At 34.2% G+C, this 12,771-nt stretch overlaps 2 protein-coding genes across 5 annotated transcripts; one reads left to right on the forward strand and one right to left on the reverse strand.

The window, feature by feature from the left end:
- Positions 1 to 223: 223 nt before the first annotated feature.
- On the reverse strand, positions 224 to 6,376 carry LOC145322095 (uncharacterized). Of its 4 annotated transcripts, none has more exons than XM_080163869.1 (10): positions 6,301 to 6,376; positions 5,813 to 5,881; positions 5,337 to 5,404; positions 4,560 to 4,647; positions 3,269 to 3,342; positions 2,593 to 2,690; positions 2,184 to 2,383; positions 1,555 to 1,652; positions 778 to 852; positions 224 to 395 (listed from the first exon to the last, which is right to left on the reverse strand). In XM_080163869.1, the coding sequence occupies exons 2-9, from the start codon at positions 5,879 to 5,881 to the stop codon at positions 786 to 788; spliced, it is 762 nt and encodes a 253-aa protein (XP_080019995.1). In that variant the 5' UTR covers positions 6,301 to 6,376; the 3' UTR covers positions 224 to 395; positions 778 to 785. The 4 variants fall into 4 exon arrangements, with proteins under 4 accessions (XP_080019995.1, XP_080019993.1, XP_080019994.1 ...); XM_080163867.1 differs by lacking the exon at positions 3,269 to 3,342 and adding an exon at positions 3,185 to 3,258 and having other exon boundaries at positions 6,301 to 6,375; XM_080163868.1 differs by lacking the exon at positions 3,269 to 3,342 and adding an exon at positions 3,437 to 3,510 and having other exon boundaries at positions 6,301 to 6,375.
- A 4,388-nt stretch (positions 6,377 to 10,764) lies between these two features.
- LOC145322113 (uncharacterized) lies at positions 10,765 to 12,337 on the forward strand. Its single transcript, XM_080163896.1, has 3 exons — positions 10,765 to 11,081; positions 11,613 to 11,723; positions 12,073 to 12,337. The coding sequence occupies exons 1-3, from the start codon at positions 10,825 to 10,827 to the stop codon at positions 12,182 to 12,184; spliced, it is 480 nt and encodes a 159-aa protein (XP_080020022.1). The 5' UTR covers positions 10,765 to 10,824; the 3' UTR covers positions 12,185 to 12,337.
- Positions 12,338 to 12,771: the final 434 nt, after the last annotated feature.

The following is a 12,771-nucleotide window of genomic DNA, read 5'->3' on the forward strand; positions in this document are numbered from 1 at the left end:
GCCCGGGCCTTCGGCACCTGGGGGCTAAAAAACTGGGATTAATCTTATAATTGTACATTCTGTATCCGCGGAAAGCCGTTTATAATACGATGAAAGAAATAACTATTAACAAACATGTCAAAATAGAGAATGTTCTAAAACTGCTTTTTTTAATATCTCTAGCATGATGCAGTTGTGAACACAACAATATGGGATTGAGAACTAGAATTAACAACAAACAAAATTGAAATTGTTAAAGTTTATTTTCCTAAAATTTGGATTGTGTACAATAACATAGCATAATAATAATACTAATAATGGTCTCAATAAACTATCAATGATGCTGAGTATTTTACTATAAACTTCTTCTTATAGTCAGGATTTCATATATCACAGTCTTTGATTCTAGTACACATCTAAACACAAATATTCATTTATACATAATTTATTTTCATGTTATCATCCACAAAATTTTTAAAATCTCAGCAAAGATATGAAAAAAAAACTTTTGCACGACGGGAAATTTAATTTCTATACCATTATCTACAAAAATTGTGTAAAAAACACCAAAAATATAAAAAATGCCCAAAACCTGCTAAAAAGCAGTCAGACTGCAAAAGATATTTTAAAATTAATTATGCTCCATAGTGATGGTAATGTTGACATGAAGTTTCAGCCTTCTATCTTAAATAGCAGCCGAGAAAACCACAAAATTCCCCCATGGCGTTACGGACAGACATACTAAATTATAGAGTAGCTTCGCTTCGCTACTAATAAAATGTAAGTTAAGAGTCTAACCTGGGTAACTATGGGGTATAACTAGCAGTGCAGTCTCCGTTCCTGTTGCATTTGTTTGCAACTTTTTTCATGCCACTAAGTTAAGAAAAATTCTTTGTAAATTCTGTATTATAATATTATCGATACAGTTTTCTTTATTGCTCATAACCGGTTTTAATGCAGTGGAAATCATTGGAGCCATAGTTATAATGGATATTATCCTTAAGTTGGTCCCCTTTCCATATTATACCTTATTGTTACAGGTATGCTCATGAAAAGTTTGAAATAATAGGACATTTAAGATTGATGATGAGAATATCTAAGCTAAGCTTTGCTGATACACAAAACTACCCTTCTGTAGATTACAATTAGAGGTTGAAACATTTTGACACTTATTTTAATTAGCCAACTAACTAAAATTCAATAAAAGTCCCCAAAGTTTCAAGGCCAACAATTAAGAAAACGTTATCATATAACTTTGGGGACTGGTGTAATAAACAGCCCAATGTTCCCTCCTTCCCTGTGCACATACCAACTCAAATCGTAGAAAAGCTTTTATTGTTATGAAACTTACCAGAGAGAGAGGGGGCAATGGGCTGTTCATTTCACTCCAAAGTTTATTGGCTTAACAACTTTGGGGACTAATGAATTATGTTTGATTGATTCACTAAGTTAAGTGTTCATACGTTTCAACCACTAATTTTAATCTAAAGAAGGGGTAATTTTGTGTATCGTCATTGGGGATGTACATCAATTTATCGGCCATTAGCTTATCCCTTTAGTTCCCTGGATACTTACTCCTTAAGATCTGCTACAGAGGTAGAATCATTGTATTCGCCATCAACATGAGGGTATACATAGAAATCAGAGTCAAGGTTGATGTTCAATTCAACTTGCTGAAAAATGAAAAGGTAACTGTACTGTTTTGGGGCATAGGGGTACTTAAAGTCCCCCCCCCCCCTCCATTTTTATTTCAGTTTTAAAAAGAACAAGAAAAAAATCCCCCCCCCCCCCAAAACCAAAAAATAATTTGAGAAGCTAAATTGTAAAGGAGAACTATATCGGTTCAGCGGTTAGTGATATGCTTTGGTACACACAGATAGATATCCTGTTACTCTATTACAGCGATATTCAAATTTTGTCATTCCTTAGATTGTTTACAGCTGATACTGAACCAAATATGTAGAAGTTTGAGTTATGATAGAAAAAATATTTAATTTATCTAAGAGGCACTTAAAAAATGAGGGGGTTTATTTTATCTCCTTCTCAAATTTAGACTTAAGTAGAAAAAGTTAAAAAATGATTTATCTTGAGAGTTCATTGGTATTTTCTCATAAAATATTATATGGACCAATAAGAGGCTTCTCTGTTACTTTTACATAAGGACAAACCAAAGCACATCACATTACTAAGAAGGTTTATTTTACCTCTGTTGGGTTAGGACTAAGGTTTCCCTGGCTATCAAAACACTGGACACCATTGCCTGTGTACCCCTCCCTACACTCGCACTTGTACAACCAGGTGTTGGCGAACTTTCTGTCCATCTTGCACTCCGCGTTGGGGTCGCAGGCGTTGGAGATGTGACGACAATCCCCAATTACAGAGTCGCAGTATTTGGTGTTCTTACCTGAAATAAGATATATGTGATTTTCTTTTTTCTCTAGTTAGCGATCAAGCAATATATAAAAGGGGATATAAAAATAGCTTTAAACCATCCCAAGATTTAAATCTGGTAATAGAACAGCCTAAAACTATCACAGGACCTATATATTATATAAAAAAAAAGTGGGACTATTGGATTTGTGCACTTATTAAACAACAATCTATATTTCTCACCATGGAAGCAATGGTTTCCTCTGGAGCTCTCAGGGCCTGTCTTGAGTCCAGGACCACACTGGTGCCCACCAAAGGCGCACCAGGCACAGTCATTTCTCCTAAAAAAATGTACAAGTTTATCATTTTTTTGTATATACCTCTTTGAAGTATTTTACACATTTTTGAAAAATATTATATAAAATATAAATACATATGTAAAACATTCAAAGAGTTAAAAATTTCTTATTCCTAAATCTAAGCAATCTTAAGTATTCAAAAAAAAATTTCCAATCCTAACGTTTTTTGATTTAATTTTAGTATATAGATTGGAGGGATTATAGATTAGTATTTAACTTCCAACAAATATTTCTGTCAAGAGGAGGGGCTATGATTCAGCAAAATAATTCCATTTGAATTACTAAAAAATTTTATATTTTAGTGGAGTAATGTTGGCGCGAAACTTGTTTTGTGCTGTAACTAAAGGAAATTTGATAAGAAGGGGAGAAAAGGAAAAGTATTGTGTTGTGGGGAAATTTTCACCTGTAATCCTGGTCCCTTGTCCCTGATTTCTCTAAAATTGTCTATGTCTATAGAAAGGGATTTCTAAGCTAACCTCTGAGAATCCCAGTAGCATCCATATCCCCTTGTGGACAGGGTATACTTGGCCATTGGAATTCCTGGGCATCCCTGAACTTACCTCTGAGAATCCCAGTAGCATCCATATCCCCTTGTGGACAGGGTATACTTGGCCATTGGAATTCCTGGACATCCCTAAACTTACCTCTCAGAATCCCAGTAGCATCCATATCCCCTTGTGGACAGGGTATACTTGGCCATTGGAATTCCTGGGCATCCCTGAACTTACCTCTCAGAATCCCAGTAGCATCCATATCCCCTTGTGGACAGGGTATACTTGGCCATTGGAATTCCTGGACATCCCTAAACTTACCTCTCAGAATCCCAGTAGCATCCATATCCCCTTGTGGACAGGGTATACTTGGCCATTGGAATTCCTGGGCATCCCTAAACTTACCTCTCAGAATCCCAGTAGCATCCATATCCCCTTGTGGACAGGGTATACTTGGCCATTGGAATTCCTGGGCATCCTTAAACTTACCTCTCAGAATCCCAGTAGCATCCATATCCCCTTGTGGACAGGGTATACTTGGCCATTGGAATTCCTGGGCATCCCTAAACTTACCTCTCAGAATCCCAGTAGCATCCATATCCCCTTGTGGACAGGGTATACTTGGCCATTGGAATTCCTGGGCATCCCTAAACTTACCTCTCAGAATCCCAGTAGCATCCATATCCCCTTGTGGACAGGGTATACTTGGCCATTGGAATTCCTGGGCATCCTTAAACTTACCTCTCAGAATCCCAGTAGCATCCATATCCCCTTGTGGACAGGGTATACTTGGCCATTGGAATTCCAGGGCATCCCTGAAAAAAAGTAAATTCAAGCTGAAGTATTGTCAAGTTATACTTATTCGTAACCACAGCCTTAAAAATCTGGCAAATATTTTTAAAAGCAATGTTTTTAAATAATTAGGGTCGGTCCTTCCGTCTGACATGTTGATTTATATATGTAAGAATTGTTTTATCGATTTCAAACTGTGCATGATTGTTATTATAAAGTCCATATGTCTGTTTAAAACATACTGCTTTTTAACCCTTTTAGACAACATTTTTATGTAATATAACTATTCTATCTAATTTTTAGATACTGATTCTTATTAGAACAAGGTACAATGTTATGAGAGAAACATATCTTTAATTAAAATTGTAAGTATGTAGGAATATAACCTTTTTGTTACTCTTGTTTTGAAAATGACGTCATACTGGTCTAACATTGGTCAATTAAAATGTTTACTGGTCTGCCAGTGTTCATTTATTCTATGTAGTGGCCTTTTGTAAGACGTCACTTTTATAGAAACTATGAAAAGCTTCTTGATAATGATGTTTTTAATTTAAAAATTAAATATTACCTTTTTGTTTTTCTTGCTTTGGCATGATTTGTGTTTTGGGAATCCACATTGAACTCCGTTATCGTTACAACAGGCGCATTTCTTACCACTAAATCATATTATTGTTAGATATTCTTATATAAAAGCAGGGCTCGGCAGCCTTGCCTCAGCCGCGTCTAAGACTCAAATTTAAACCCTTTTGTGCTTTGGCAAAATGTTTTAAGAGAGGGATTGTCATAATTGGGTCAGGTTTAGAATTCCATTTGGTTTTTAAGATTGTAAAAGGTTGATTTCTCTTAGGCTTACAGGCGGATGAAGCGCGTCTGCTGAACCCTGTACTAAAGTAACAGGATGCTTGTCTGTCTGTAGGGTAAGATAATACTAACGCGAAACTGAGAAACTTAATAATCAAGGAAAGTTTTCATAATTATATTTTCAATATTGAAATTCACGCAACCCCTTTCATAATGAATATTTCGGTGTTTTATCTCAAAGGGCCTTGTTGACATTTTTAAAAATAAATTTAAATAAATTAATGGGGGTTAGTGATTATTATTTAATACTTTAGGTTAGGTTATATCAGGTGCTGTATAACCCCACAGGTATAGGCCCTGCAGGAGATAGGCATAGACAAACATACTCAACCCCGACACTAATTTTTTATTTGATAAAAAAGGAATTGATTTTAAGTGCTCGCCAGTAGAAAAGCGCAAATGTTTCTTATAACAAACAGACAGACGGAGTACGTGAAACACAACTTTATAGAACATTCGTTGCGTGTATGTAAAAAATACTCACATAGTGAGGTCCCACCAACAAGGACAACCACTTGCAGAAGCAGTGTATTTATTCAGGGCAGGCTTCTTCTACACTCACCATAAACTTATCAGCGTTGTATAAATGTAACAAGATGATCGTCTGTATATGTATCTGTCTTTACCTCCAAATTTCTTTAACTACTGGACCTACAAATTATTTTCATTTAAAGTGAAGATTCTTACAGGCCCAGGGAATGTATATAACTATTTTGGGGGAGGGTAACTCCACTCTCCCAAATGAAAGCGCCCCTGGAAAAAATGCTTTTTTACTTTTTCTTTTTAAAACTAATATATAGTCTAGGGTCTATTTTCTCGATCAGTCCTTCCAAGTCTAGGGTCGACTATAGCTACAAATTGCAGTAATTTGTAACTTATTGTGTAACTTATGCATAGTGTTCTACTTGTTCTTGTTAAAATTTTGATAAATTTTATTTTTAATTTGATAAGTTTATTTTCCTTAGCATCAGTTGTATGTAGAGAAACCACCAAGAATAAAGATAGAACCCCGAGTAATAAGAGTTTCATCTAAAAAAAAAAAAAATTAAAAAGTATTTTTTTGTCTGAAGCGAATGATGTCAAAAAATTGCTGGTTTGAATGGGTTGTACTTTTCAGAGAAGCTTTATAAATGTCTTGTGGTGATTTTAGGCTATTTTCACTACAACTACATATATGTATATCATAAGAAAGAATAAAGATAGAACCCCGATTATCTTTTTTTACTGAAAGTAAAATGTTATACTAGTTACAAGTTAACCCCGTAGGATTAGGTTTTAGGAGATAAAACAACCACCTCTACTCTTGTTTTTAAAAATGTTGTAAAGGAGAACCATATTTTTTTTTAATTTATTGAACTAAGTTCGCTACATACAGACAAACACACAGACAGAGATCCTTTTACTTTACTATAATGATAAAACTAATCTTTATAAAAAGTAAGTCCTACCTTTAACCGGAGGTCTTACCATAGACCTGAGAGGTAAACTTCTCCTCTGAACTTAACCTAACCTAATACTGAGTATATATACATGAAACTACATCAGAACAAGTGTTCATTTTCATCAGTTTCGTGCAAAGATAGGCTTAATTTTAGCACGCTATCTTTTCATTCCATTATTTGCTATTTGATACATGTTATTGTATGTATATTATGTATGTATGTACATCATATCCGGAGATCTCAATTATATTGTAGCATTCCTTCTCTAAACTTAATTGTGTGTGTGTGTCTATAAACATTTGGTAATAACCAAGTGAATTTAAGATTGAACTAAACATACTTTAAACTATAATTTAAATTTAAATGCCTATTTTTTTTCTTCAAAATGATTTTCAAATAGTTAATCTTCATAAAAATAAGTTATGGAAATTTGTCATACGTTTATTCAATTCTAAAAAGGATTCAGACTCTAATTTAATCTTTAGCTTATGAATTTTGTTATCCCTGTTATTTATTGACGTTATAAGAAAATCCTTTTATAATCGCTAAAATTTTCTAAATTCTCTTGATTAAAAGTTTTGGTGGAATATATTTTTTCATAAATTTACATTAAGCCAGGTCAGATAAGAACAATTAATTAAGGCACCCTAAATGGCAAAAACAGTAAGGTTGGGGGGGAGGTAGTCCATTTTTCAAATAACAGATTTGCTTTATGTATATCTATGAAAAGATATAACAGATTATATTGTTTTAACAGGAAGTTTTAACAATTAATACAAAAGTATTTACGTATTTATATGAAAATAGCATGTGTCATATTTTATCTCACTTAACCCTTTACAGTCGGGCCCCTTGCCGCACCTTAATCAGTCGGGGGGGGGGGGGGGGGGGCGTTCAACGCCCCCCCCTATTATCTCAGTTCCTATTAGAGCTAGAGGGCTAAAATTTTTTGTGCAAGTCCCCTGTGTTATGATGAATTTTCGACCTTAAGTAAGTCAAGGTCAATTTTCGCTTCCTTCACCCTTTTATTTAACAACCTTTGTTTTTAGGTCCTTTTTTACTTAAAAATTTCAAACGGCTGTAATTTTTTTATTTTTGAAGCTAGAAGAAAATTTTTTTTGCAGAAAATGTTTATTTTTATGTAAATTTTATGTTTGAAATATCAAAACATAAATTTCAGCGGCCGCAGCTGTACTTGGCAGCTGCCAGCCGCCGCAGTCGGCGGTCGGCGGGAAAACGGCGGCGGATCTTTATGAAATTTTAATACATTATGTAGACATGTAAGAGAAGCTTAAGTTTAAAATTAGAAGTCTCTAAGTCAAAAATTGCGGCCACAGGAGCCTTTTAAAGATTTCTGGAGACCTGGAGGATCAGGACCTGCAGGATCATACCTGGAACCTAAAATTGACTTGAACACCTGTATTTAATATGAGGATGTACTATTAGAGGATTTTTTAGTATTTTGGTAAGATAAAATGCTTTGTTTAAGTCAAGTTTAAGTTTTGATCTTTACCTGGATGACCCTGCCAGGTTTGCTGGCATCCTGTGCCCGCCAGGATGGAGATATTCAAAAAATTCCAACTCTCAGTTATGTGTCATACCCAAACTTAAAAAGTCAAGCAGTTTGGGCTCTTTATCTTTCACACACAGAAAATGAGATAGAAAAAACCGGAGGGGGGGGCGTTCAACGCCCCCCCCCCCCCCGACCGTTAAGGGTTAATATGATATATTTTTATTTAGATTTATATCAGCAAAGCTTTTCTATACAGGATATTAAAAGATTAACCTAAGTATGTCTATTTCTTTATTTTGTTGTTGTTGAAAACTTAAAATAATAAATACATTTGTTTCTATGCTTGACTATGCATATCCCAGTTTTCCAGATTTTTTTTAAAATTTAATTTTTAGAAAAAAATTTGTTATTTAGATTTTCTAATTAATATGTAACCAGGGCTCGGCAGCCACAGCCATCATTAGCAGCGCGGCTTTCATATGCCTTACAAATCAGCCGCTCAGTTGCTGACCCCTATTAAAAAATCATATTAACCCCAAAAAAAATCCATCTTGATTAATCCTTACTCCGCCCATTTATGTCAATTTAAGCGGTTTCCGTGAACCTTAACAAATATTTGGTATCACTACAGAGTAGTCTGAGTTTTGGCTGAAATCATACCCTGCATCTAATTCATCAAAGGAACCTAGGAACCAGTTATAATCTGCCGAAACAATAGTGGGCAGTCAAGATAATAAATTTCAAGATGCTCGTATATATGCATCAAAATTTTAATCTTCTAATCATGTATGTAGGCAGGTCATATACTAGCTATTTAAACAGGGGTGAATATATACATTGATACAAACGGACTTATAAGTATAAAAAAAAACATTAATAAAGAAAGGCAATAACAGTCATTACAAGGATGACAACATCCATAAAATAGAGCTCTAAATTCAGAAAGTAGGGCAAACGGACATTAATGTTCTAGGTGTATACAAAATTTTACATAAAACCAAAAAAAGGAGATTTGCATTAACACAATTTTGAAAAATCATCGAATTTTAAAGAAAAAAAATCCACGAATCTAAAAACAAAAAATCTGTAAAGTTTTAGTTGTGTATCACATTGAAGGAAAACAACAACATGAACTGGTTTAGATTGCTTTACTGCATGGCGACACTGGCATTTTTTGCATTCTTTGGATGCGCAGTTGCTATGATTGTTTCCTTTGGTCTTTGCTACAAATTGAACCCAAATGTTTACAACCTAATCAACGTGCAAGGTGGAAATGGCCTGGACTTGACAAGGTGGTTCCTGCTTGGATTTGCAATTGCCTGCCTATTGTTTATGTTAGGAAATGTTGTGATATGGTGCTTCCTGAGGCAGCTGATGTCAAACAAAAAGCAGCCAATGGTTGGCGAGCTAATGTACATTCTTGGTCTAGCATATGTTTTCAGACTAAGAGCAGGAAGATCGCCAAGCACTGCTTCATCAAAATCTACAATCAGCGCGGATGTATCATTGGAAAAGTCACCATTAGGTAGCAAATCATCGGAAAAGTCGACAGCAACGTTTGGTACAGAATCAATTATGGGACTGGGCTACGATGACCAACAGCTGTGGACCTACCGTGGCAAGAGACCTTACCCCCTCAAAGAACCAACAGATAGGGAAGAAATTTGAGTTGTATTTTTGATTTTTGAAATTAGATTTAAATGTATTTATGTAAGGAATTTTTTGTTTTAGATAAAAATAAATTAAATATTTTGTTAGAAAGATTTTTTTAATTGTTAAGAGTATTATGACATATGTAATTACATTTTTAGGCCTTAATTTAGAAATGCTTCGCTTCTAATATTGTACCTTGTTATTTTAGGAATCGTAATTCCAAATATTAGATGAATAGGATAATTATATTATACAAAAAAAATCAGTTTGTTTAAAATGGACATAAGGACTTTTTTAACGATTATATAGAGTTGCTTCGCTTTTTAAATCGTTCACCATTAAGAAAAGTGTTTATAGCTAAGATATTTTGTGGATATAAAAGCTATTTTGATATAATAACAGCACATAGGGTATCCCTGTTTAGAAAAATGTATCGTTCTCATGTCATATATGTAGTTACAATCTCCTTAATTAGGCTGTCAGTTTGCCGATATTGTGTCAGCCTTGACCATTTTTTATTAAAGCTTTACAATCGTAAATATTTTTAATAATATATTTCAATATAAATTTGTATATTTATGAATACATAATTAAAATGGAACAAACTATAATAAGAAACAGGGATCTAAAGGGATAAGGCATTAGATATCCTCAATGATAATACACAAAATTACCCCTTCTGTAAATTACAATTATTGGTTGAAACGTTTGGACACTTAACAGAGCAATCTATAGAAATTGAATAGATATCTCCAAAGTTGTTAAGTCAACGAATAAGAAAACGTAATCACAAAACTTTGTGGACTACAGTATGATCATACTGTAGTGTAATAAGTAGCCCGATGATCCTGATAATCTATATCTTCATCAAAAAAAATAGAAAAAAAAAACAACAGAAATTTCCTAGCTTATGAAAACAAATTATCAAAATTTATTATTCTAAATATTTCTTCTTAAATTATCCCTGAAATTAATCCTTTCTTGACACCTTATGTTCTTCTATCCCCGCCCACCTGACCGCATAGTTTTATCGGTCAACTTAATCCTTAACCTCTTGTCATTCCCCTTTTACTCCAATTATCCTCCTCAACCACCCTACTTTGACATTTCCCTCCTTCCCCCCTCAAAAACAAAAGATCTATTCCCTTATGAAATTTATAACCTTAAATATCTTTTTTGGCTCCACCTCCTTTTACCCATGCCCATTTACCCCCCCCCCCCCCCCATTTAACCATATATTTTGTCCCCCCTTCTATCTTTTTACCCCCAATGTGAAAAAATTATAAATTAGGCCGGTCAACTATCATAGTTATTAGTTTGATCAGATACCTGAACCTAACTACACCAAACACTACAAACCAACCATGTTGAGAGTAAGCTTAATTGTATGCCTGTTGACCGCCGGAGCCATGGCCCAGGTCGAGCTGCAGGACTACAAGTACGCGGCGCCCAGGTTCAACTTTGACGAGGACGGCACCCTGTACAACAAGGTCAAGGACTTCTTCGACTTTGAGAACGCCGGCCAGACAACTCTGGGCAAGATTCTGGCGTGGAAGGGAGATCTTATCCAACCCACTGCTCTCTTTGGTCTCTCCGTTTTTGCTGTCTATACTCTTATCAGGTAAAATTGTTATTTTTACTAACGGAAACGTTTTATGCTTCATAAATCTGTTAAAGGTAGTTAATCTAACTTTTAAGTTGCTTAGAATTTTTATGAAACAGCCTATTTTGTCCAATAAAAAATGACCAATGATAGGCCAGTTTACAATTTACCATTGGTCAATTACAATGTATACCGGTCCATCATTGGTTATTTGTATTGTATGACGTCATTTTTTATTGGACACTATACGTTGTTTCAATTTTTAAAAATTAAAAATTGTGTACATACATACGTTGTATTCATAGATTTAAGTACGTAGATTTATGAAAAGATAAAAGTTCTATTGAATTTCTTTCACTAAAAATCACTTGTTCTACAGGAAATGCGTAATTAAGTCACATAAAATTAACATCAAATCTCCATCAGAAATTCGTATTTTTAAATAAATTATATGTCATCTAACTATAAAAGAAATATATAGAAATGTTTTAATTTATGTAGTTTATTCTAGGTAAAAACATGATTTTTAACCATGTATTTATTTTGTAGAATATGTTTGACCCTGCTGAGTGGTGTAATTGATCTGAACACTGGTGTCCTGGGCAAGTTCCTGAAGGCCGTTGGTGACCTCAACACTGCCTTTTTCAACAGGCTTGCTGGGTATGTATATTTAGGCTTTACACTTTTTCCTTCTTTTGTTTTGAAACTATTTTTTTTCTCTGTCTTGGTACGTTATACAGAGACTAGAGGCAGGAATCCTAAATTTAGCAAAAATAAAATAGAATAACACTATCTTGGGACATATATGAACAATGGATAATTCATCTTATTTTACGTTGTGATTTAAATATAAAAATGGATACATTATAACTTGAATCTTACACCAGATATTCATCTTCTCTAATAAAGTGAAACAGGCATTCCCCTCGCCCACCCCCTTTACCTCAATATATTCCTTGTCCTAATATCCACGTATATTCTATATCCACTAACATAATCTTTTTTTCAGAATTACTGACCCCGAAGATGATACTGATGATACTACAACCACCAGAAGAAGGAGAGAGATCTTGGATGTTGCTGACAGAGTTTACCAGGCCATTCAGAAATATCAAGATTAGAGAGGGCATACCCAGCCAATGTAAATTGTATATCTAAACCTATATGTATATTTTTATATAAAAAGCAGATTTATGTATTTATATTTATTCTTATAAAATAAATTCTTTATGTGAATATTAAGATAATAAATAGAATTCTTTACTTTTTATAAATCTTGACTTTTTATTGCAATAATGTAACTTCTATCATGACAATTAGTCGCCAACACATATTAAATCGAGGGATGTAGAATATACATATATGGAAATTATGACAGGTGTAAAATTGTCGTCAATATATATTGTCATTTCCCCTGTCATTTATTGGTCAGTTCGTTCGTTTAGTAGGAGGGGATGGGGTAAAGGGAGTGGAGGGGGAAAATGTTTTTTTTAGCCCGCTGCGTAATTCATTTTATTAGAGAACATGAAAAACTGGTGTAAGATCTAAGTAGAAATATATCAATTATCGAATCAGTACTAAGTTGGAAACATCGCAGCATACGCTTAAAATTTTACCAAAAGATAAAAGAAACAAGGATGATAACATCCATATGTAGTAAAGCACAGAAAATCATGATGCAGACAAATAAAGTTGGAGAGCAGATGTT

Source organism: Acartia tonsa, chromosome 6 (genome assembly GCF_053477335.1).
Source record: "Acartia tonsa isolate MP-2025a chromosome 6, ASM5347733v1, whole genome shotgun sequence".
NCBI lineage: Eukaryota > Metazoa > Arthropoda > Copepoda > Calanoida > Acartiidae > Acartia > Acartia tonsa.

Bases quoted from the DNA above. Each gene is read 5' to 3' on its own strand.
- LOC145322095 (XM_080163869.1), bottom strand. From the start codon at position 5,881: ATGAAACTCTTATTACTCGGGGTTCTATCTTTATTCTTGGTGGTTTCT. The intron at 2,691-3,268 runs GTAAGTTCAGGG...ACATTTTTTTAG, and splicing joins TGCTACTGGGATTCTCAGAG to GAGAAATGACTGTGCCTGGT. The intron at 2,384-2,592 runs GTGAGAAATATA...ATCTTATTTCAG, and splicing joins AGGAAACCATTGCTTCCATG to GTAAGAACACCAAATACTGC.
- LOC145322113 (XM_080163896.1), top strand. From the start codon at position 10,825: ATGTTGAGAGTAAGCTTAATTGTATGCCTGTTGACCGCCGGAGCCATG. The intron at 11,082-11,612 runs GTAAAATTGTTA...TTTATTTTGTAG, and splicing joins GCTGTCTATACTCTTATCAG to AATATGTTTGACCCTGCTGA. The intron at 11,724-12,072 runs GTATGTATATTT...TCTTTTTTTCAG, and splicing joins TTTTTCAACAGGCTTGCTGG to AATTACTGACCCCGAAGATG.